This window comes from Lithobates pipiens, unplaced genomic scaffold (genome assembly GCF_037356315.1).
Source record: "Lithobates pipiens isolate NorthernLeopardFrog02 unplaced genomic scaffold, aLitPip1_a1.2 Scaffold_13, whole genome shotgun sequence".
Lineage (NCBI taxonomy): Eukaryota > Metazoa > Chordata > Amphibia > Anura > Ranidae > Lithobates > Lithobates pipiens.
The window spans coordinates 389,513,743-389,540,340 of record NW_027507718.1 but is presented as its reverse complement, the minus strand read 5'-3'; the positions used below and the strand labels follow the sequence as shown (position 1 = coordinate 389,540,340).

The 26,598-nt window shown below is 44.0% G+C and overlaps 1 protein-coding gene across 1 annotated transcript in view; it reads right to left on the bottom strand.

The window, feature by feature from the left end:
- The window catches only part of LOC143975212 (cytochrome P450 4V2-like), a 75,477-nt gene that overhangs the window by 15,576 nt on the left and 33,303 nt on the right, over positions 1-26,598 (bottom strand). Inside the window, exons 4-7 of the mRNA XM_077477354.1 lie at positions 21,866-22,056; positions 16,758-16,827; positions 13,940-14,066; positions 652-828 (exon numbers count right to left, since the gene is read on the bottom strand). Of these exons, the coding sequence (XP_077333480.1) occupies positions 652-828; positions 13,940-14,066; positions 16,758-16,827; positions 21,866-22,056 (565 nt within the window). The remainder of the gene's footprint in view (positions 1-651; positions 829-13,939; positions 14,067-16,757; positions 16,828-21,865; positions 22,057-26,598) is intronic.

Below are 26,598 nucleotides of genomic sequence, written 5' to 3'. Positions count from 1 at the left end.
TGCCACATTCTCTAAGCTTTGGTGAAAACTCCCTTGCAAAGCGCAAGCTACCCTTGCAAAGTGAACAGACTACTGCCTGTAGCAAATTAATCTCAATGCATGCAATACTGCTGTCAGCCTCGCCTGCACTCTTCCCTCCTGCACTGTCTGCACATCCCCTTCTCTTGATTGTTAGAAATCTAAGTGCTTGTTCCCTGCTGTTTCTTTTTACCTGATCACCATTTTAGTGCAACAGTGACAGTGCTGTCAGCCTACTATAGGAATTTAGGAGCTCAGTGCATTCCTGGCAGGATCATGTGGTATGTTTCGGTATTTGCAGCATTTTTAAATAAAATATTGGCAATTGTGAATTTTGCTCACACGTACATTTTCAAAATGTTTTTCAACCAAAATCCCAAGTGTTTTTAGCACATATGATACAAAGTGATACAGAATGGCAAAATTAAATGTGTACTAATGTCAAGAGGATCTCTAGAATAACCTTTAAACTGGTGCAAAATTATTATTTTGTCATTATGTCCCTGTACAGAACAAGCTTCATAAAACCAATATGATGAAACACATATTTAGCAGCGCAAAAAATGTAACTTTCAACAGCCAAGCAAGAAATTAAAATATTGAGGGTTAAAAAATGGCAGATAAGTAAATTACCTCAAACATGAAGGTGTCAACTTCTTCACGGATGTCCTTGTGGCTCAAAGTATTACCAGCATCATCTGTCGCTTTGAGAAGCATATCCAAGAAGGCACTTCTCTTTTTGGGTTTGTTCAATTCTGCATTACCATTGGTGGATGCTTCTTTTAATTCTTGTGCTCTTTCTAAAATGGTCTGTGGATAAGCAAATATAAACCAGTGTTTTTACTCCTCCAAAAACACCTGCTTTTTTACTCGTCCCTCAAAACGCAATTCCCCAAAAAATGTATCAAAAATTGATCATTAGACATATGATAAATTTGGCTAATGCACCATACACACGATCAGAAATTCTGCCAGCAAAAGTCGGATGTAAGCTTTTGGTCAGAAGTTCCATCGGACTTTTGCTGGCAGAATTCCAGCCAGCAAAAGATTGAGAGCAGGTTCTCTATTTTTCGGTCGGAAAAAGTTCCGACTGGAAATTCCGATTGTCTGTACCAATTCCAACGCCCAAAATTCCTACGCATGCTCAGAAACAATTAGACGCATGCTCGGAAGCATTGAACTTCATTTTCTTGGCTCGTCGTAGCGTTCTACACCACCGCCTTCTTGACAGTCGAAAGTTCAGAGAACTTTTGTGTGACCGTGTGTATGCAAGGCAAGCTTGAGCGTAATTCCGCCAGAAAAACCATCCAAGTTTTTTCTGACGGAATTTCTGATCGTGTGTATGGGGCATAAGACTTGTATTCCTGACTGCTGGTGAAAAGATTCCCCTCCATACATCCCGATGTGGCGTAACAAAGTGGAAAACGCAAGGATGGAAAACTTATGTCATTCCCAAAACAATTACTCTGGACACATTCCATAAGACTTGTTGGCTCTGCATGTTCATATTCTTGGAGGAAGCGAATACTTACCATAATTTTCCTTTCCTGACAAGCTCCATGGCAGCACAGCTGGGTATAGGCTCCGCCCCCTCTCCCCAATGCCTCCATGATTTAACTCATAAATTTGAGCCCACCTACAACCTGGGCTTTCTGTAACTAGTCCTACCAAGCTGGGTGGGATTCATGCTGCCACGGAGCTTGTGAAGAAAGGAAAATTATGGTAAGTATTTGAATTAAATTTTACGTTTTCCTGACAGCTCCATGTCAGCACAGCTGGGAACTAACTAGCCAAACAGGGGAGGGATACTGGTATACACACCTCAATTCTGACAAAAAAAAAAACAGAAGCCAGGATGCCTCTGCCAAACTCAACTGTCATTAAGCCATGAATATTTTGGTGCCCACATTGCTGCCTTGCGGATAGTTTCAGACACTCGGCCTTTTGCCACTCTCAAGGCTAAAAGAGTGCCGTGATTCTCCTGGCGCAGCAAACCTTTTCAACTTGTAGGCCAATGAGATGAGCTTTACCAACCAAGAGGCAATAATCTTGCTAGAAGCCGTAAAATCATTATGTGTTCCACCTGGAATGACAAACAGATGCTCCGACTTCCTAATGGCAGAAGTCGCCTTGATTAAACATTTTAAGGCTTGGCCCACATCCAATGGGTTCATTTATTGAGTACTTCCCAAAAGGAATGTAGGAGGACAACCTCTTGTGTGATGTGGACTCTGAAGGTCAGTTCAGGTAAAAATTTCAGCATTGGCATGAATACCACCCTGTCTGGGAAGTACACAAGTATGGGTTCCTTAAACCCCAAGCCCACCAATGCTGACTCTCTTCTGGCTGATGTAATTGCCATCAGTAAAACAGTTTGCAGTGGGAGGTGCCACAGGGTGATTGAAGGCATCTGATGCAATAACGTACAACAGCAATGGGAGATCTCATTTCGGAAACAATTTGAGGTTTCAACCAAACCGCATCTTGAAAAACAGTACAAGTGTTGGATTTCAACTGTATGCCGGTGAAGACAGAGATAGCCGAAATGTGTGCCTATAGCATACTTAAGCATAGACGTAAATCAAGCCATGCCTGCAGACATTTCAGAACAGACCCCTGAAGAGTCCAGCGTAAAATCTTGATCAGCAATAATACTGTGAATTTATGCTATATTCTACTATAGGCACGGTTAGCGCTGTCCTTTCTTGTTTTCGTAAGAGTATTCACAATCTTCACAGAGCATTCAAAATCAATTAGCCTCTGCCTCTCCAGACCCAGGCCATCAGCCTGAGCCTGTCGAATACTGGATGAATGGGACATGAGAAGATTTGATCTTATAGGCAAAGGGTGTGAATCCTTGACATTCATAAGGATGAGCAGAGAGTACAAGGGCCCCTTCGGGGCAAACTGGGATCACCCCCAGAACTGTCACCATCCCCCACCACAACCTCAGCTGGAAACTGAGAATCAGAGGGAGCAGCAGAAAGCCATAAGCTGTCTCGGAGATCCACTCTGCAGTCAGTACCTAAACCCTGATTGCTTGCGGATTCAGGGCTCTGGAATAGAACTTCAGCAACTTGGTGTTGACTGGGGAGAAAAATACCAAGCTCTGTTAGTTCTCAAAAGACTCGCAGTAGTCTGGACCATTCATTGTCATCCAGACTTGTCCAGGACAAATAGTTTGCCTGAAGATTCTTCTGACCAGGCACATAGCTGCTGTCAGGGAACTCACCATACGTATGCCCGTCCCCGTATAGCGACAGTTTCCCTTCGTTCCAGGCGGCATGCGCGGTGTCCCCGTCAGAGGCGTACGAATTCCAGGATGAACGGATGTATGCTAATCCGAACACGTGGACGTACGCCAATCCGAACACGTGGACGTATGCCAATCCGAACACGCGAAGACACCCGCGCAAACTGAACGGATGTACGTATTCACGCACGGACGGCCACTTCCACCAACCCTGGCTCACTCCCCTCTATATAAACAGGATCCTGGCCTGACATCAGTGCTGGATCGTCTTCAGCTACTCCTGTAGACCTGATCGTTGCTCCTGTGACCTTGCTCCTGTGACCTTGCTCCTGTGACCTTGCTCCCGTGATCCTTGTTCCTGTGACCCGTTCCTGACACCCGCTCTTTGGATACCCTGTGCTACTATCTCCTGGACTACCTTTGACCCCGGCTTGGACTTCGACTTTGGCTTGTCTCCTGAATCTGTACCTCGTTTGCTTGCACGTTGCCAGACCCTTGCTTGTTCCTGATTACGCACCTGCCTCCTGTTATTGTACCGCATTGCCTGCCAGTTGCCGACCTTGCCTGTTACAGACACGCAGTGCTTCCTGCACACCTGCTGATCTTCCGGTGCCTACCTACAACATCTCTTCTACCGTGAGGACCCAGCATCTCCAAGGTCTGCTACCTCCACCTTCAGGCACCTGCACCCTTTCGTGTCCTCACGCGCCCTGTCCCCATCCTCAGGGGCGTGGAGACCGGAACCGTGCGAGAGGCCACCCTCAGCAGTCTGACTCCACTGTAAGGTACGTGACAGTACGATCCAGCCAGAAACATGGAGTCAGACAGGGGGGCCTCACCTTTGGAAGCTCTGTGCCAACAAATCTCTGCCCTTACCCAAGCAGTTCAAGGCCTGCAGGATGGTTACCATCAACTCGAGCAGAGGGTGGAGACATTAACTCCAAACACTACTGCCTCCCAAGGGGCTACAGCATCTCGGTCCGCCAGTCCGGCAACCCCAGCATCCATGCCTGCAATAGTGGTGCCATCCCCGGAGCCTCGAGTTCCTACTCCAGAGCGATTTTCCGGAGATCGCAGCAAATTCCGTGCTTTTCGTAATGCATGCCAACTATACTTCCTGCTACAGCCTCGCACCTTCTACTTGGAAAGCACAAAAGTAGGGTTCATCGTCTCCTTGCTTCTGGGGGAACCTCAGACCTGGGCCCATCGCCTCTTGGAACAGGCCAGCCCTTTACTTGATACCATGGACTCTTTTCTGGATGAGATGGCTAAATTATACGACGATCCTCAGCGTGCCACAACTGCTGAGGCCAGTCTCCATGCCCTGCGTCAGGGTCGCAGACCTGTAGAGGATTATGTGACGGACTTTAGGCGGTGGAGTTCTGACACTCAATGGAACGACGCCGCCCTACGTTACCAATTCCGCATCGGATTGTCTGAATCATTAAAAGACGAGTTGGCCCGTATCGAAGTTCCCAGTTCTTTGGAAGACCTCATACAGGTATCGATCCAAATTGACCGCCGTCTTAGGGAACGGAGGTCTGAAAGAGTTGGCCAGTTTCGCCCCACTTGGATGTTACCCAAGGCTCCGAATTATCCTCCTGCTTCCACACCTGCTCCCATTTCCGAAGCTCCAGAGCCAATGCAATTAGGGCTACTTCGCTCACCATTGTCTCCTGAAGAGAAGCTACGCCGGCGCCAGAATAACCTTTGCCTTTACTGCGGGGAAACTGGTCACTATGCGAATACATGTCCAAATAAGATTCGTAAGTTCAAAGACTCACCTCTTGTATCCAATGCATTACCTCTGACAAAATCAATTCATATAGCTGTTCCCTTTTCCTTACAGCTTCCAGGAGGAACACTCCAGGTCCAGGCTATAATTGATTCGGGCGCCTGTAGTTGCTTCATTGACCATACTCTCATTCTACAACACAACATTCCATTGGTACCCAAGCAACGCCAACTTTCTATAAGGTTAGCAGATGGATCCAACATCAGATCAGGTCCTATTACCCATGAGACTCAGCCACTACTTGCCAACATTCTATCCGATCACCAAGAATTAATCTGCCTGGATGTCATTTCTTCACCACTCTTCCCAATTATTTTAGGAATGCCATGGCTACAAGCCCATAATCCCCAAATAAACTGGATAACCGGTGAGGTCGTGTTTCGATCCACTTACTGCCTCCAAAATTGTGTCAGGACCTCAAACCACCTGGTTCCGGTCATTGCCTGTTCGGGTTCTACATCTGAGCTCCAGAGGTTGGTCCCAGTCACATACCACAGATTCCTGGACGTGTTTGACAAAAGAAAGGCAGACACACTCCCTCCTCATCGGGTCTACGATTGCCCAATCGAGTTACTACCTGGAGCCGAAATTCCATTCGGGAGGATATTCCCTCTATCGGAACCTGAACTCATGGTCCTCAAAGAATACATCAATGAGAACCTCAAGAAAGGATTTTTTCGACATTCCTCTTCCCCAGCCGGTGCTGGAATATTTTTCGTTGAAAAGAAAGATCATTCGCTCCGCCCATGTGTGGATTACAGGGATTTAAATAAAGTGACGATTAAAAATCGCTACCCCCTTCCATTGATTCCAGAATTATTCCAGAGACTTCGATCAGCCAAAGTATTTACGAAACTGGATTTACGAGGGGCCTATAATCTAATCAGAATCCGTAAGGGGGACGAATGGAAAACGGCCTTTCGGACACGTTTTGGCCACTTTGAGTACCTGGTCATGCCATTCGGACTCTGCAACGCACCAGCTACTTTTCAACATTTTGTTAATGACATTTTCAGGGACTTTTTGGATTTGTTTGTAATTGTTTATTTAGATGACATTTTGGTATTTTCAGACTCTCTAGAAACCCATCGTGACCATGTGAAACAAGTTCTCCTGAGGTTAAGACAACATGGGCTCTACGCCAAGGCCGAGAAGTGCGAATTCGAGCGACAGACCATTCACTTTCTGGGTCTGGTAATATCAACGGAGGGAATAGAGATGGATCCTCAAAAGGTTTCAGCCATTTTGTCCTGGCCACCTCCAACTGATAAGAAAGGGGTACAGCGCTTCATTGGATTCTCTAATTTTTATAGAAAGTTCATTAAAAACTTTTCCAGTGTTATAGCTCCCATCACGCAACTCACCAGCAAACAAAACCGCTTCCGATGGTCCATCGAGGCCCAAGCTGCGTTCGACAAACTAAAAGGGCTATTCACGTCGGCCCCAATACTCAAACACCCTGATCCTGCTCTACCTTACACTCTGGAAGTGGACGCTTCAGAGAACGCTGTAGGCGCCATTCTGTCCCAATGCCAAGGACCTAAATCATTAATGCATCCTGTAGCATTCTTTTCCAAAAAACTAAATACGTCAGAAAAGAACTACGATGTGGGAGATCGGGAGCTCCTGGCAATCAAACTGGCTTTAGAAGAATGGCGGTACCTACTTGAGGGGGCAACACATCCAGTATTAATTTTTACAGATCATAAAAATTTGGAATATCTCAGAACAGCTAAGCGTCTCAGGCCCCGGCAGGCAAGATGGGCTCTCTTCTTCTCCCGTTTTAATTTTCACATAACCTACAGACCAGGATCCAAGAACAGTAAACCCGACGCATTATCCTGTATGTTTTCTGAAACCGAAGCCTCATCCCCTCCAGACACCATTTTGCAAGCCGGGAACTTTCTATTAACACAAACCAGTTTTCTGTCACAGGTTCGGCAGTCGTCTCAAGGTGCATCAGTCCCTCCAGATATTAACCTCCAAGAAAAAGATGGTCTTCTCTGGCGAGGAAGTAAACTATTCATTCCTCAAAATCTTCGCACTTCCGTTCTACAGGCTTGTCATGACTATCCCCTGGCGGGTCACTTTGGGGGTCACAAGACGATAAGTTTAGTTCAAAGGCATTTCTGGTGGCCAAACCTTGCGAAAGATTGCAGGAACTATGTTAGCTCTTGTTCAACCTGCCTCCGGAATAAAAACAGCAAGAATAAAGCTTGGGGATTGTTGAGGCCATTACCTATCCCTGAAAAACCATGGGATAAGATCGCAATGGACTTTATTGTTGAGCTTCCCCCCTCTGAAGGATTCTCCTCTATCTTCGTGGTGGTGGATCGCTTTTCCAAAATGGCACATTTCATCCCCATGAAGGGAACTCCATCTGCAACCGAGACAGCCAGAGTATTCATTAAAGAAATTGTCAGACTCCATGGAATTCCCGGTGATATTGTCTCTGATCGTGGAGTCCAATTCACGTCAAAATTTTGGAAATCATTATGTGAAGCTCTGGGTATCAAGTTAAATTTCTCTTCAGCCTACCATCCCCAAACAAACGGGCAGACTGAACGCACTAATCAAACGTTAGAACAATATTTACGTTGTTTCACTTCTTTTTCTCAGGAGGATTGGGCTTCGTTACTACCCTTGGCAGAATTTGCATTTAACAACTCTACTCATTCCGCCACAAACCAGTCACCATTTTACTCCAACTATGGGTTCCATCCCTCCTTCCTGCCAACATCCTTACCGGATTCTCCTGTACCAGCCGTCCAGGATAGGCTGAATTTCTTTGTTATCAACAATCAGGCACTTAAAGAAACCCTCTCTAAGGCTCAGGAGGACAATAAAAAAAATTTTGACAGAAAGAGAAGGGGAGAATTGGATTAAAGAATCGGTGATCGTGTGTGGCTGTCAACTGCAAACCTAAAACTGGCGTGCCCCTCTAAAAAATTGGGACCCAGATATTTGGGACCTTTTCCAATTAAGAAGAAAATTAATTCAGTAGCCTATGAACTTGAACTTCCTGGCTCATTTAAAATCCATCCTGTATTTCACACTTCTCTACTTAAGCCTGATGTACCTAATTCCTTTCCAGGTCGGGAGTTAAGCCCTCCAGAAGCTATATTGGTAGACGGGGAGGAGGAGTTTGAAATCAAAGCCATTCTGGATTACAGGAAGCGTCAAGGACAAAACCAATACTTGATTAAGTGGAAAGGCTTTGGCCCTGAAGAAAATTCCTGGGAACCCGAAGCAAATCTTCATGCCCAGAGGCTTATACGGGCTTTTCATCGCTCTCAAAGGTCGGTTCTAAGGGGCACCCGGAGGCTGCCCTTAAGGGGGGGGCACTGTCAGGGAACTCACCATACGTATGCCCGTCCCCGTATAGCGACAGTTTCCCTTCGTTCCAGGCGGCATGCGCGGTGTCCCCGTCAGAGGCGTATGAATTCCAGGATGAACGGACGTATGCTAATCCGAACACGTGGACGTACGCCAATCCGAACACGTGGACGTACGCCAATCCGAACACGCGAAGACACCCGCGCAAACTGAACGGATGTACGTATTCACGCACGGACGGCCACTTCCACCAATCCTGGCTCACTCCCCTCTATATAAACAGGATCCTGGCCTGACATCAGTGCTGGATCGTCTTCAGCTACTCCTGTAGACCTGATCGTTGCTCCTGTGACCTTGCTCCTGTGACCTTGCTCCTGTGACCTTGCTCCTGTGACCTTGCTCCCGTGATCCTTGTTCCTGTGACCCGTTCCTGACACCCGCTCTTTGGATACCCTGTGCTACTATCTCCTGGACTACCTTTGACCCCGGCTTGGACTTCGACTTTGGCTTGTCTCCTAAATCTGTACCTCGTTTGCTTGCACGTTGCCAGACCCTTGCTTGTTCCTGATTACGCACCTGCCTCCTGTTATTGTACCGCATTGCCTGCCAGTTGCCGACCTTGCCTGTTACAGACACGCAGTGCTTCCTGCGCACCTGCTGATCTTCCGGTGCCTACCTACAACATCTCTTCTACCGTGAGGACCCAGCATCTCCAAGGTCTGCTACCTCCACCTTCAGGCACCTGCACCCTTTCGTGTCCTCACGCGCCCTGTCCCCATCCTCAGGGGCGTGGAGACCGGAACCGTGCGAGAGGCCACCCTCAGCAGTCTGACTCCACTGTAAGGTACGTGACAGCTGCAGAAGATTTGGGCAGATTCTAGAATTAGAGAAACCTCCTTCAGAAGGGAGAAACTGAGCCTTGTTTCCAAATGTAGACCACAGTCATGGCGCTGTCCGACCTTACCAGGACAGGCTTACACCGGATGAGGTGACTGAAGGCTAAGAGCCTGAAATGCTGCTCTCAACTCCAGGATGTTGGACACCATCTTGGACCTTTGAAAAAGACCATTGGTCCTGAGCCCATTGCTCTTGAAGTTGGGCTCCCCTACTACTTTGCTGATGTCTAACTGAACCACCAGCCACTAGGTCGTCAGAAGGGAATGACATTTCAGACGATTTTGTTTCTTCAACCACAAGTTTAGGCCACTGGTCCAGAAACCTGACTTGAACAGGAGCAAGAGTTAAACCGAGCCTACCTGAGCTGCTGGAGCAAGGCAATTTTTATGGCTCAATCTGAGATTTGAAGGATGAAAGATCTCCAAATACGGCCTAAAATGCTTGCCTTAATGGACCATGTGTCAATCACCAAAGCCGTACCTATGTCCACAGAGGAGCCACAAAGTGCCCCTAAGACATGTATGGGTGGCACAATCCCAAAATACCAGGAAGCATCCTGACATGGAACTCTTTACGGACTACTTGGTTTATGTGTTGGCTTCCCAGTTCTTCCTGGACTCCCAGCCAGAAATGCAGAAGCCAACCTCTCTAGAGTGAGAGTGAGGGTGGAAACTGACTCTTGAGTTTTTCGGTCTCCTTTAACTCAGCAGACATTCATCTTGAAGCAGAAAGACAAACTGACCACTATTAAATTTAGGCTGGACCTTCCACAATCAAGACAAATGCAGTGATGGCATTTGTCCTTAAAGGCGACAACATCTTCTGATGGTAAGGTCATGTATATGACCAAATCCAGAAGGACACACACTGACCAGAGGTGTAATCTCAACCCCTGGAGATTTTTTAGTTCAAAAGGGCATAACGTTGACATCCTGCTGTGACAACATACTCCAATCTTGTAGAACGAGCACTTGATTTATTCAACATAAGGGAATTGTCAAGCGGTCCTCTGGATGTAATTAAAATACTTCCAAAGCTTCACTTCTATTTAAAGTAATTTCACCAACCTTACCAATCTGGACAAAAGGTCATCCTCATTTTCCTGTTCAGAAGAGATTGAAGAGGATTGATTGGCTTGAGAAAGCCCTGAATAGAAGACTGGGCATTGCCAGAATAGATGGCCCTTGCTGAAGATTAATTCAGCAATTCCTTTAGAGTGTCTTGACGATATGCTTAATTGTGACAACTTGGTCACCATCATCTTAATCACTGCCTTCCCCAACAAAGTAGAAATCACATGTTCATTCACCTCTTCTTGGAAAGAAGCTGGCAAGGGTTAATTTGCCTGAGGAGGTTCTGAAACTACTCATTGGCACCATGTATGACCCCTTCACAGAGTGAGTGGAAGCAACTCATTTAGAATGTGTTCAATGAATGTGACAACCTGGCAGGTGTGGACATCTTTATCCCTGGCTGTTTGAACCAGCAGGGCTTATAATGTCATGCTCATCTGACTCTTCTTTTTGGAAGAGCCCAAAGAAGATGGTTTGCCTGGAAGGCTAGGAGACCGCTCACTGATAGAAAAGGATAGCCCTTTTACAGGGTGAGTGGAAACACTTATTTACAGCATATTAGCCTCAAGTAACAATCTGTTAGATGTCGTATCCATGGTTGCTTGTACAAAGCAGAATTTATGCAGTCATGTCCATTCAGAAATTAAGAAAATTGGCTTTTTCACCTGGTATGGCTAGGCAGCTTCTCATTGTCAGAGCAGATAACCCTTTCAAAAGGGTGAGCAGAAACCATTCCTTTAGAGTGTATTGACAATGTGTCATTCTATTAGGTGTCATCTTTATCCCTGGCTGCTTGAGCAAGTGGGATACATACTGTCATGCCCATCCATGTATTCTTTTTATAGAGTCTGAAGAGGGATGTTTTGCCTGGGAAAGCTGAGACTGCTCATTGCCAGAGAATGTAACCCCTTTACAGGGTAAGTGGGAATAACTCTTTGAGTGTATTGGCCACTTGTTAAATAAATAAGACAACCTGTTCGGTATCATCATCCTCATCTCTGGTTGCTTAATCAAAGCAAGATTCACAGTCATGTTCCTCCACATCTTCCCATTTGGAGAGTCTGAAGAGGTTAATTTGCCTGGGAAGGCTATTACAGTGGTAATTGCCAGAACATACAATATAAAAGCAAGATTCATACCACCATGTTCATCCCTGTCTTCTTTATTGAAGAGTCTGAAGAGGGTTGTTTTGCTCTGAGACTAAGACTGGTCATTACCAAGAGATAACCTTCTCACAGGGTTTTGCGTGCCATTTAACAAATCAGCCCATAAAATTAATTAAATGCAGTAAAATAGTTTGCTCAGTAACAGACTAAAGAATTAACCACTGCTAGAGCCCTGATTCACCAGGTGGTTAATGAACTAAACCTAGCTCTGCCAGGAATCGGGACATAACGAAAAGGTTTTGTTCAGAACAGCAACAAAAAGGTAGGCATTTGCAACAGAATCAGCATATTCTGCAATGTACACAAACCAAGGGAATTGATTGTAGACATCATAAACATGCTTCTCCCCTTTTTTTGTGAAAAACTGAAGCGCACAAAGAAATATAAAAGGATATCCTATATTTCAACAGGCAATAACTGGCTCCAGTAATTATCCACAGGTGACTCCTCTACCTTCTCTGGAAATGCTGGTCTTTTGTGGGGGTTGGCACAATAGTCAAGTAAACATGAGAAGCCACCAACAGGTTATTGCCTTGTGTGCACAGCCAAAGTATTACTTTGTGCACCTGTTATGCAGAGTACTCCCTGTGGAAGAGCTCAGGCTATGTATAGTGGCTGCAGGAAGCAAGGCACAATACCCAGTAATGCAGCATTAATTTGGATACAAAACATTTTTAAAATTTAGCTCACCCAAACTCCACCATCCAACTGTAAACACCGGCACAGCATGGGTGCGTGTGCATAAGGGAGACTCTGCCAACACCGATGCCCACTTTACATGGACCCAGTGGACCCCAGACAAGGCTGTTAGCCATGATAAAAGTCACCCAAGGACCAGCAGTGGGCTCCCTGCATTATAGGTAATTTAGCCGAGACACCAGGGACTGCGTCCAGCTTAATCCACACAGCCATGATAAAGGCCGCCCCAAGGACCAGCAGCGGGGCTCCCTGCATTATGGGTAATTTAGCCAAGACACCAGGGACTGTGTCCAGCTTAATCCACACATGGACGGACAGCCAGCCCGGTAAAGGAGCACACCTAGGTCCTGTGCATAGGAGGGAAAAAAAAGAACGCTGAGGATGTAGGTAAATTTATATGAGTTAAGTCCTGGAGGCATGGGGGGGGGGGGGTGGAGCCTATACCCACCTGTGCTGCTATGGAACGGTCAGGAAATAGTGGTTAGCTGGGGATGAGTGAATGGGGTTTGTGCTCTATAGCACTTGTCACTACCTCTTATATGCCTACCACAGTTTGAAAGTATTGTAAAGAGAAAATATATATATGTATGTGTATATATATATATATATATATATATATATATATATATGGAGTGAACCTGCACACAGAAGGTTTCTTACCGTAATGAATAAAATGCATTAGGGTAAAAAAAAAAAAAAAAAAGTTTAATACTAGTCCCCTCAGTGGCCTTCATTACCTTCCACCCCCAAATTTCTTTCTCTCTCTCTTTTTTTTTCCCTTCTTTTTTTTTATCCTCATAAGCTTCTTCCCCTTTATTTCTAATGTCTTCTATCCTATTTTGAGCTTCACCATCCCTCTTCCCACTTTACTTTTCCCTATTGTGGAACACGCCCACTTTGAGACCTTTATCTACATGGTTCCCCCTTAGCTGATACTCTTACTTCCCAATTTATCCCTCTTGTATCCATTTTATCTGTACTGTTTTTCCAGGTGAAAAAAAAAAGTCATATCTAGCAAGTATATCACAACAACTATACAATTGTATCCGTTTCCTTTTGGTCTAACTGCATTGGATACTTTTTGGATTGTATGTTTTGTAGCAACTGCAGTGATAAAAAATGCTCAACATATACACATTTCAGAAGACCGGATATTATTACCGGTTTATTTATTATTACCGGTATTATAAAGTTCTGCCTGACAGTTTTCCTCAAACTTATGTAACATTTTTCATAATAACTCCAACTGTTATTTATGTCTGTATGCTTGCTGTCTCTTATAAAGAATTTGGAAAAAATAAGAGATTTTAATAACATTTGTAGATAAAACAATAGAGAAAAACAGAAGATATTCAAAATGAATGTGATGTTGTCAAGAAAGGTAGAAATATTTTAAGCATAAAGCTGAATTTCTGCCCTGTAATCTGCTAAAAAACAAAAAACAAACAAAAAAACAAACACACTACAAAAGGTCTTGCATTTCCTTCTTTTGCATAAAATGTCAACTATCTGTGCTGCTCTACAGATGTGGATATATCCACATACTTACAGGTAGATGAGAATGTGATAGCAGACTTTTCACATAATGGATATGTAACATACATATGAACCTTTGTGTTTAGGGGCACATGGCTAAAACCACAGAATGCTGCAGGAAAGCCAAACATGTTGAGGTAGAAGTTATTTTTTGTGATTCACCTACTTTATCAGTGAATGAGTGGAGAATTTTCAGGTTTTTATCATGATTCCTTCCGGCTTTCAGGCGTGAGTACACAAAATCTGGCCACAACCAGGGCATCTTCTGCCGACGGTGTATCATATCACTCATTCTATTGGAAAGGATATTTAATGAGATGTGTATTTTTATTTGTGAGAAAGTGCTATGCATGTGTCATTATCTTTCACTCATTCATTCTCTTTCCACACTGATTTTTTTTCAACACCCAGTAAGATTACAGCTTTTGTTTTGGGGCTAATGAAATCATTAAGCCTCAGTTAAAAGTGCTATACATTGCTCTTCTTGCTGAAAGCAACTAACTGATTTACAAATATAACTTTTCCAAAGCAGATTTGAAGAAAAGCCTGTGCCTCTTTTGTTATGATGCATCTGTAATGCATCGACTGTAAACTATTTAAAGCGGAGCTCCATCCGATTTTAAGATAATATATCAAGCTGATTAAATAGATGTCATAATGCAAAAACTGAATTTTTTTTTTTTTTTCTACTGTACCTTTTTTTTCTTCTTGTCATGTTGTCTAGTTCCTATATATGGTGATTGCGGATATGGGCGGGTATATTAAGTAATATCCTCTATCCGCACTGTCTCCTGGGAGCTTGTGTCATACTTCCCAGGAGTCAGTGTGACGGCCTGGTGCGAGTTATTGCATGATTTAGAAACCGGAAGTTGCCATCACAATTGGGCGCGACTTCCAACAACGCCGCCCCTTGCAATGGCAACCTTTACAGTTACTGCGCATGCGCGAGATCAGGGATACAACGTGCAGTGTATGCTGGTCGATCAGCGGCACTGTATCCCGGAAGAGGATGCCTGTGGGCTTCACATGCCCACAGGCAAGATGAGAACCGGCTCCAAGAACAATTAAAAGTTGATTTTACAATAGAAAACAGACATCTTTAACCCTGAAAACCTGGAACAAGTGAGTTATAAGTTTTAAGGGCAATTTTTTTTTTTCTTGGTACAATCACAAATATTAAGTTTAGGGCAGTGGAACCCCGCTTTAAAGGGTAAAAAATGAAAAAAAAATTGCATTTATTATCTTTCTCCACAGGAGCCTGCAGAGCATTGCGCCCGTGATCAGTGAGTGGATAAAGGGCGCAGTGCTAGGCTCTTGCAGACATGTCTCCCAGCTTCCTGTCTGTATCTCTGTATTGGCTATTTAGAGAACTGAAGGGATGGGCTATGAGCACGTTGACCAGCGTGCTTGTAGTCCATCAAGAACTACAAGCCATTTGCTGCAGCAGATCCCTGTGAATGAATGATATGGCAATGTGGGCAGAGCTGCTCACATTTCAAATGTGACAGCAACTGCAGGGGGGAGGAACCCCCACCTGCTGTCACCCAGAGGGGGAGCAGTCAGTAGGTGAAGGGAGGGAGCTGGAACATGTCTGAACTGACCAAATCTTTGATACATCTATGCCCGTTATTGGTTTGTCAAATAGGAATGTTGTAAAGTTTTAAATTGATCAGCGGCTACATCGATGATCAGTGTATTCTGACAGCAAGAGTCCTCGACAGAAAACAGTAGCACAGCGGGGAGGATTCCTCCACCCAGCTCACTTTATGGATAGGGAAAACAGACCACCTGTCCGTTTTCATCCGATCTGATCCTCCAGACGGATGGAAAATAGGGTCACCATCCGTCTGGATTTCACGGACAGGATCCGATCGTATATTGGTGGATATCAGGGGATATGTCACCGCTGACATCCACTGCTCCATAGAGGTGAATGGAGGGTCCGATCGGGTCTGTCTGCAAAAATGACAGGCGGACCTAATCGGAAAGCCCAGGTGAAAGGGGCCTTATCCAAACAAGTTCAGTTGACATTTCTACCGTGGAACTGGTAAGAGCTATCATACAGCAAGTTTGTTTAATAGAGCGAAAGAAGTTGAGACTGCTTCCAGAAAGTAAACCGTGGACTAGAAATATCGGTAACATGCAAGTGGGTGAGACCTGTTGCCTCCAGGAGAAAGAAAAGGGGATTCAGGTGCGCTGTCTTTTTTGTGTCTTTTAGACCTCACGCTCACTGGATGTTTTCACAGCTGCTGTTTTTGGCTTCATACATTTTTTTCTACAGTCAATAAACTCTCCAGTATGTTATCCTATGTGTCCATGTACACATTTACTGTAAAAAAATAAAAAATAAAAAATAAAAACCAAATGGGTTCTGAGAGGAGTTTTTCTGCTGTAAAGATGCTCTAACGTCAAAAAACGCCGATAAGCGCCAATAACGCGTCTCAACAACGTTTAACATTTTTATTCCTTACTAATAGCAGAGAGGTGGTTTCTGTATAAAAACACTAATGCTATTGCAAAAACGCTGAAAAACTCACTACAAAGCTACTGGCATTTTTATAATGTTTTTAGAACGCTCAGTGCGCATGAAGTCTTAATGTCAATTGTGCCTAGAAGGTGATGGGAGTTGGTCAGCAGCTCTAACTAGGATTTAGTATGTTTTACATTGTATACTATTGATTACTGAGATTTTGATAATTAGTCCCAATGTTTTACATGCAGACACTTAAGTTATGCTATTTTGTATTCTGACATATATTATTAAAACAGCCGGACAAAAATTACATGGTTATTTAAATCATGCCAATACCTTTTTTGGACATTCTCCAGACTGGCGTTGACACACAAAATGACACTACTACTTGTATTGCTAATCTCCATTTCCATAACTTGGTTTTACATAATCACCTTAGTTATTTCTGATTGCTTTCACCACTAATAATATACATTACCTCTCAATCACAAGCTGCAAGTTTAATACCTACTCATAGATAGCCTTGATGTAGTCAGAGTCACTGTTGTTCTGTGCTTGAATTTTTGTTCCCATGGCCGTCTCTAAAAAAAAAAAAAAAAAAAATGCAAAATTAATTACTTGTTCCCAACAGAAATTCTTGAGAGATTGCAAAGCCAGTGCAATGCTAACATTCTCTAGTAAAGTTGACAGTGTCATAAGGGCCAGACAGCATACACCTGGGGAAGTATGAAGGTGTGACCTGTGTAGGGCTGGACATAATTCAATATAAGCTGCCCCAAAACAGAACGTCACCCCCTGTGACAGCACCAGCATCATTGCAGAACGTAAACACTGCACTGACCCCAAACAGGCCAGGCAATTCGAAAAAGGAGTTTGCCGGCAAACAAGTTCCCATTTATATTTATAGTTTTTCAGCATAGCAACTTACTATTGCAACCCTCCAATCTACAGTTTTGAAGGGCTTATCTACTTCCAATACAAAAGGTGAAAACAATTTGAGTTTGAGTCTCACAGTGGGTTTTCTGTTGGAATACAATTCAATAAAATGATCAGCTTTATCTTTGCCTGATAAACGCTAAGGAGGGTCATACTCTATACATCAAAGACAGATGTATGAAATTGTGGCGATCAAAGGCGACTCCTGCTGCTGTACATGATTACTGGGCTGGCCACAAACAGTAAACGATGTGTTGCCACACTGCAGACATTTAATCAAGCTCCTGTCAAAATGATCTTTTGCTCAATACACTCACTGATTGTCCATCAACCACATGATTACCTGTTCAGTTGTTTACAAGAAGCCTGCAAGTCCTTTATCACCCCAATTATTCTTAGTCATCGGGATAAAGAAAAGGAAGAGTGCCAAGAACCCCCTTCAAAAAGATTTTTGGATGTTGTGCTTTTTGTTATGCAATTTAAACCCTATGAAATCTCCCCCCCACCAGTGTTTTACAGGCTTCCTCTCCAGAGAGTCAAAATCTGTTTAGAAATCTAGCTGGTTATCCTAGTTTATAGCGGTCCATAATTACACACACCAGGCCTGAAATATAAACTTACAAAGTAGTTTCAGGTCCTAGGGAGACATATTTTACAAGTTTTTTAATACATTTTTCAGCATGTAATATAGAAAAAAAAAAAAAAAAAGCGAACATTAAATTCTTAGGTGGATTAGGACAGAAAAACACAAATACTTTTGAATACTAGTACCATATATCAAGCTCTTGTTGGCCACCTAAAGGAAAAATAAGGTAGCTTATCATTTCAGTCTGAACAGCCTACCGAAATGACTGCCAGGCTCCTGTGGTTTAATAACCAAGCAAAAATCAGACCATGATGACATGATTTTCTGTTATTACTGTGTCTCAGTGTGTACACTTACCATTAAATCTGTTTCTTGAGGCTCATTAAAAAGAGAAGTTCAGCATTAAAAAAACAAAAATTGATAGTCACCTCGATCCGATGCTGCATTTGTCCCCTGCCAGCTCTGCAATGAGAACTAAGCGATGAAACACCGCTAATCGGTTCTCCCCCTTCGCTCTGAGCAGAGAGCCTTGACTGTCAGTCAGTGGCTCTCTGCTCTCCCCTCCAGCACTCACTGGAGCACTGTGTTATGGATGTACAGGCTCAGGCTCCCTGAGGATTACTGAGAGGCTGAGCCAGGTTTGCAGTCCAGGCTTCTGGGTGGATACATCCCATATGGCCTGGATCTTTCTTGGACCAGCTAAATGACATCAGCCGACTGAAGGCTTTAGCCCGCTGTTGGCTGAAAATGGCTCAAAATAAACTGCACTCCTGTGATCCGTAGGAGAGGTATGGCCAAAAAAACTTTTGACCATACTTCTCCTTTAATGTCCAGCTCTGGGAAACCTGAAAGTTATCCCTTGTAGTGGAGTCTGCACCCACACTACAGGGGTTGCCTGCTCATTTATATAGTATCTCAAAAAGGTGAGTACACCCCTCTAATTTTTGTAAATTTTTTATTATATCTTTTCATGTGACAACACTGAAGAAATGACACTTTGCTACAATGTAAAGTAGTGAGTGTACAGCTTGTATAACAGTGTAAATTTGCTGTCCCCTCAAAATAACTTAACACACAGCCATTAATGTCTAAACCGCTGGCAACAAAAGTACACCCCTAAGTGAAAATGTCCAAATTGGGCACAAAGTGTCAATATTTTGTGTGGACACCATTATTTTCCAGCACTGCCTTAACCCTCTTGGGCATGGAGTTCACCAGAGCTTCACAGGTTGCCACTGGAGTTCTCTTCCACTCCTCCGTGATGACATCACAGAGCTGATGGATGTTAGCCCTTGTACACACAGTCGGACATTCCGACAACAAAATCCGTTGGATTTTGTCCGAAACTGGTGTTGCATACACACGCTTGGACAAAGTTGTCGGAATATCCGATCGCTCGTAACGTGATGACGTTATTTCATTATGACGGGACTACGTTCAGGCTAGTAGTCAATAGCTTTGGTCTCGTAATTTGGTCTGAGCATGCGTGGCACTTTGTCCAATCGGAATTCTCTACAAACGATCAAACAAAGTCCGATCGGATCATGTGGTCGAAAAATTTTATAGCCCAGCTCTAAAACTTTGTCGGTCGGATATTCCGACAGAAACAGTCTGATGGAGCCCACACACGGTCGGATTATCCAACAACACGGTCCGATCGGACATTTTCCGTCGGAATGTCCGACCCTGTGTACAAGGGCTTAGAGACATTGCGTCCTTCCACCTTCCATTTGAGCAGGCCCACAGATGCTCAAAATGGCTTAAGTCTGGAGAAATGCTTAGCCAGTCCATCACCTTTACCCTCAGCTTCTTTACCAACGCAGTGGTCGTCTTGGTGGTGTGTTTGGGGTCGTTATGTTGAAATACTGCCCTGTGGATCAGTCTGAGAAGGGAGGGGATCATGCTCTGCTTTAGTATGTCACAGTACATGTTGTCATTCATGGTTCCCTCAATGAACTGCAGCTCCCTAGTGCCGGCAGTACTCGTGCAGCCCCAGACCATGACACTCCCACCACCATGCTTGACTGTAAGCAAGACACACTTGTCTTTGTACTCTTTGCTGCCGCACACGCTTGGCACCACCTGAACCAGATAAGTTTACCTTGGTCTCATCAGACCACAGGACATGGGTTCCAGTAATCCATGTCCTTAGACTGCTTGTCTTCAGCAAACTGTTTGTGGGTTTTCTTGTGCATCATCTTTAGAAGAGGTTTCCTTCTGGGACGACAGCCATACAGACCAATTTTATGCAGTGTGCAGCGTATGGTCTGAGCACTGACATGCTGACCTCCCACCCCTTCAACCTCTGCAGCAATGCTGGTAGCACTCATAAGTCTATTTCCCAAAGACAACCTCTGGATAGGACGTTGAGCACGTGCACTCAACTTCTTTGGTCGACCATGGTGAGGCCAGTTCTGAGTGGAACCTGTCCTGTTAAACCACTGTATGGTCTTGGCCACTGTGCTGCAGCTCAGTTTCAGGGTCTTGGCAATCTTCTTATAGCCTAGGCCATCTTTATGTAGAGCAACAATTATTTTTTTCAGATCCTCAGAGAGTTCTGGTTCAGATTGAAGTTTCTTTGGTTTTGGAACAGTAAAATGGTTAGAATAAAAATCTTGAAACCTAGAACCTTGAAATGTTAGGACAATGGCAATAACTCCTTAAGCCAAAAGATTTGCAAAAGCAGCATGGAGGTCTGCTAGCATGTGCAGGCCTCCAAATGCACATGGACAACATGAAGCAGACAGAGGTTAAGAACAAAAACTATTTTTGGACACCATGTCGTTTATCCCTGCATTATGATACTTGCTAACCAGGAGTCCGCACATCCATTTTAGAATAGCAGTTGTAAATAAACATCAGAGATTTAAAAATGATATAAACATTTAAAAAATACATTTACGGCTGTTAAAGCAGCTTTTTTGCCCATAAGTGCAGATGTTGCAAACAACATACCGTATATACTCGAGTATAAGCCGAGATTTTCAGCCTCTTTTTTGAGGCTGAAAGTGCCCCCCTCGGCTTATACTCGAGTCATCGCTGTCTGCCTGCTCGATCAGCGTGTCGAGCAGACAGACAGCGGCCATTCTACCCTTCAAACGCCGCGCCTCCGCCTTCGCCTGTGATAGGCGGAACACTGAATTTCCCAGCAGCCTGTGTTCCGCCTATCACGGACATCGTCTCATCCTCGTACTACGGACGAGGATGAGACGATGTCCGTGATAGGCGGAACACAGGCTGCTGGGAAATTCAGTGTTCCGCCTATCACAGGCGAAGGCGGAGGCGCGGCGTTTGAAGGGTAGAATGGCCGCCGAGGCGCCGACGAAGAGCGGCGATCCTGGCAAGGCACGGGACGGAGGCAAGGCAAGGCACGGCACGGGACGGGACGGAGGCAAGGCACGACACGGGACGGAGGCAAGGAGGCAAGGCACGGCACGGGACGGAGGCAAGGAGGCAAGGCACGGGACGGAGGCTCGGGACACAGGTAGGCTGGACACACACACACACACACACACACACACACACACACAGGGATGGATGGATGGAGACACACACACACAGGGATGGATGGATACACACACACACAGGGATGGATGGATGGATGGAGACACACACACACAGGGATGGATGGATGGAGACACACACACACAGGGATGGATGGATGGATGGAGACACACACACAGGGATGGATGGATGGATGGACACACACACACACAGGGATGGATGGATGGATGGACACACACACACAGGGATGGATGGATGGATGGACACACACACACACAGGGATGGATGGATGGACACACAGGGATGGACGGACACACAGGGATGGACGGACACACACACAGGGATGGACAGGCATGTCTCACCCTCGGCTTATACACGAGTCAATAAGTTTGCCAGTTTTTTTGGGGGTAAATTGGGGGCCTCGGCTTATATTCGGGTCGGCCTATACTCGAGTATATACGGTACAATGTTGTTTTGCTAGTGCAGGTTGCACAAAGGAAGTGGGCATCTGACTAGTTTCTAAACAAAACAACGTTTTTAAAAAATTAGCCCTCTGTGTTCTCAATGACTGCAAGGACTGTATTAGGACTTACCACATATTATATCCAAAGCACACAGTGTTATATCCATGAAACAGTTAAATTTTCCTTTGCCAGCACGAGTGTTAAGCTTATCCACCAATATTTTTGACTGCTCATTCATAACTTCCAAGAATTCAGCAAGGATAGCAAAATGGAAAGTTGGAGTTATCATCTTTCTTCTTGTTCTCCACTTTTCTCCAGTGCTGAAAATTTAGAACTGCAGTGTTATTTTCCCAGTACCTGGCTGTACATAATTTAGCTTAGAATATTTTAAAAGTTTTTACTTATAAAAGAAGTGCAGTCTGTAAAATAACCACTAGGTGTCATGAGTGAAGGGTTCCTAGAGTTCTTTCAACTTGTAGTAAAATAGTAAAAATCAGTTCATGTACAGCAGGGGTGCTCAAACTTTTGAAGAGCGACTGTACAGGCCAAAGCTAAACACTTTGAATTTGTATGACATCAGGCAGGTCCTTGCACTGCATAGCTAAAAGGTAAATCTAAAGGAAATTGAATAAGAAAATGTTATAGTAAAAGGCCAGCTTAAGTGATTTGGTAGCCGGTTACAGGCCACAATGAAACTAAATGGTCCAGAATATATATTTTTTTATTTTGAATAGCATAATGAAGATTTTAACCACTTCAGCCCTGGAAGAATTTACCCCCTTCCTGACCATAGTACTTTTTGGAATTCGGCACTGCATCGTTTTAACTGACAATTGCGCGGTCGTGCTACGTTATACCCAAACAAAATTGCCATCCTTTTTTCCCACAAATAGAGCTTTCTTTTGGTGGTATTTGATCACCCCTGTGGTTTTTATTTTTTGCGCTATAAACAAAAAAAAGCGGCAATTTTGAAAAAAAAAACGCATTATTTTTTACTATAATAAATATCCCCCAAAAATAGATTGAAAAACAATTTTTTTCCTCAGTTTAGTCTGATACGTATTCTTTTACATATATTTGGTAAAAAAAAAAAAAAAAAAATCGCAATAAGCAATTGATTGGTTTGCACATAAGTTATAGCGTTTACAAAATAGGGGATAGTTTTATGGCATTTTTATTCATTTTTTTTTTTAATGGCGGCGATCAGCGATTTTTATCATGACTGCGACATTATGGTGGACACATTGGAAATTTTGGACACATTTTTGGGACCATTGTCATTTATACAGCAATCAGTACTATTATATATATATTATAATGCACCGATTTCTGTGTAAATGACACTGGCAGTGAAGGGGTTAACCACTTGGTGGCAGTGTAGGGGTTAAGTGTGTCCTAGGGGCACATTTCTAACTGTGGGGGGGGGGGGGGGGGGGGGTGTGGCTGTGTATGACGTCACTGATCTGTGCTCACACAGAGTTGAGATCAGTGACACTGTCATTAGGCAGAACAGGGAGATGCTTGTTTACATTAGCATCTCCCCCTTCTTCCTGAGGCGATCATGGGTATCCCCGTGGCGATCGAGTCCGTCCCGCGACCCGATTTACCGAGCTTGCCGCGGGCGCCGCTGGCGGTGCACACGCGCCTGCTGGCCGCCTGTTAAAGTGCAAAGTACAGGTACGTGATTCTGCCTGTACGAGCCGTTCTGCCGATGTATATCGGCGTGAGGCGGTCAGCAAGCGGTTAAACAATCAGGATCATCATTTTCCGTGGGACCAATCCCTGGTGGATGTTTTCCAACTATTACATCTTGCAGGTGTGGTGTACCTTTCAGAAAGCGCACCAAACCCGCATTATATAAACACAAGTTTATAGATTGTGTTATATTCATAAGAAGCTGTAGTATGGCTTCTATGAATGGAAGATTTGGGCGGAAAGGGCAGACATAAATAAGCAGGCTCTTTTTACGAGAGCCAGTTGTACGAAACCCCATTGCAGCAGAAGATGAATGGCGGCAGGGGTGGGGGGGTTTTGGACGGAGGAAGATTTTCACCAACAGAAGATGAATTGGCACAAGGGGCACATCCTATTGACTATGAGTTATGTTCATTGTGCTGATTTTTCTGTGTGTGGTCTTTACTGCACTTATGCCGCGTACACATGGTCGAAATTTCGGCCAGCAAAAGAACGATGACAGCTTTTCGTCGAAAAATGCGACCCTGTGTATGCTCCATCGGAATTTTGCTGGCTGAATTTCCGCCAGCAAAAGATTGAGAGCAGGTTCTCAATTTTTCTGACGGAAAAAGTTTCTATCGAAATTCCAATTGTGTGTATGCAATTCCGACATGCAAAAACTCACGTATGCTCAGATTCAACTAGGAGACTGAAGCTATTGGCTACTGAACTTATTTTTTCTAGTCCCGTTGTACGTGTTGTATGTCACCGCGTTCGTTGACGGTCGGAATTTGGTGTGACCGTGTGTATGCAAGACAGCTTGAGCAAAATCCCGTTGGATTTCCGTCGGGAAAACCATCAGAGCTTTTTCAGACCAAAATTACGATCGGTTGTACGCGGCATTAGGCTTTAAGTCCGTGGGTAGTACAGAACTAGAAATTTTAAAATGAACACAGCTTTACCTTTTTTCTCTGCCATTAACTTTGCAAATTGAACAGTCACTGCTAATTTAACCATCTCTACTCCTTTAGTAAAGCAACCTTGAAGCCTTTGTAGCTGTGGGTGTTGCGAAATTGTTAAGTGTTCTATTAGTAAGCAGGATCGCCTTTATGTGAACCCTGAAAACTCATCTCTTCAGGAACACCTATTCTTCCCCATCTAATTGTAATGATATCTTCTCCATCAACTCATCCCTCATCCCAGGTTATTACTTTTTATATCACTTGCCTCTCCCTTTAGATTGTAATCTTTCATGACCAGGGTCCTCCAAACCGCCTTGTATTGAATAGCATTATAATTGCACTGTCTCCATTTATTTTGTAAAGCACTGCAGAAACTGGTGGTGTATTATAAATTCTTTATAATAATAAATCATAATAATATACAAACTCTGACCAATACAATTCTTTTCATTTTAAGTGAACTGTGAAAAGTTGAAGAGTCTGAGAGATCTTTGCTTTTGCAGATCCAAAACCTATTTTATGAGGTTACCTTCCTGCCCAATCAAAGTGGAAAGACAGAATGGAACAACATTTCAGAATAATGCGACGAGAGAAACATTTATGTAAGTCTCATATAAACTGGTCTTCCATACAGTTTGCATCCTATTTCTGGGTTCTACAAGAATTCAGAAAATCTTTACAGTAAAGAGATGTTCCTTGTACATAAAATATGAAAATGTCTGCTTTCCAAAACAGCATAATGAAAGATTACTGGAATGCAGTGTACCCAAATATTTTCTGTAGTACATTCATGCAGGTGTGGAGGTGTTGCACCCTCTGGTGGCTCCTTTTTTTGTTTACTTTGTCAAGTTAAAAACTTTATCCAACTTGATGGCATGGGATTTAACTTGAATTATTCAGTATGTAGATGAGAAAAAGAGCAGTAGATTGAATAATAGGAGTCCTTGTACTTTCTGTCAGAAAACAGGTATGTCCTGCATGACTCCACTATATAACAAACACAAACCAAAAATGTTTTGAAATAAACTTTCACAGATGATCAGTTTTGTTGGAAACTGCACCAGTGATGCTTCAACATGCAGTGTAAATACTCCCTTAGAAGGCTTTCACACCGTGCAGCCTAGGGCGTCAGCTGTAAAGGGGCGCTATTTTTAGTGCTGATTTACCGTCATTTTAGTGGCACTATTCAGCCGCCACTAATCCCCCCACCCCCCCCCCCTCCCCACTAGCAGCCAAAAAGGGGTTAAATCCACCCGCAAAATGCAGCCGGAGAGGTGTTTTGCTGGCGGTATCGCAGCACTGCCCCATTGATTTCAATGGGGAGCAGCTCCTTCACCGCTCCAAAGAAGCTGCTGGAAGGACTTTTTCTGACGCCCTGCCAGTGCACCGCTCCAGTGTGACAGCCCTCGGGCTTTCAGACTGGATTGAATCGAGACGCTTTTTTCAGGCGCTGTAGCTCCTGAAAAACATCAGCAGTGTGAAAGGGGTCTAATATAGAAATATAGCTTAAGATTTCGGCCTCATGCACACTGGGGCCCTTGTAAATGTTTTTCCCCAGAAGGATAAAAAGCGGCTTCAAAAACGCATCCAAGCAGCACTTTTGCAAATGCATTTAGGCCTGCCAAGCGCTTGGGAGTTTATTCATTTCACTGGCAAGGATATTAAAGCTTTACCCATAACAACTTGATAAAAAATAATGTTCTTTAGCAAGGAACACACAATCCACATAAATAATTATGCTACCAAAATTACAATGTGCTGTAAATTGCTTCCAGCATTGTCTGTTTCTTCTTGCTGGGAGCTGCCATTTTGCTTGAGCCCAGAGCCAAAAAACAGCAGTAAATCTAAGCAAAACTAAACCCATTGATTTATTGGTTTACAAAAACAGTTACATTCCTGGAATGCGGGATTGCTAACTGTCACATTTGCTTGTGTCATCGACCAAACTGTCAAATATCAAATGGCTGGTGTCATGACTGATCACATGTACAGCACCATGGCAGTTGCAGATCAAAGCAGAAGCAGCTTTTTTGGCTGTAGTGTAAAGGATAGGGGGGTTTAATTCCACTTCTAGACTGTCAGCAGATCGGCCTCTACAAACTCAACAGTGCCTAAAAATGGAGAGCAACTGAGCATGTGTAGAGCAAAATGAGACAGTGTATTACTGAATTTTACACAGTATAGGCACGTATTTTTAATGTTTTACATAGCTATACCTGCAAAAGG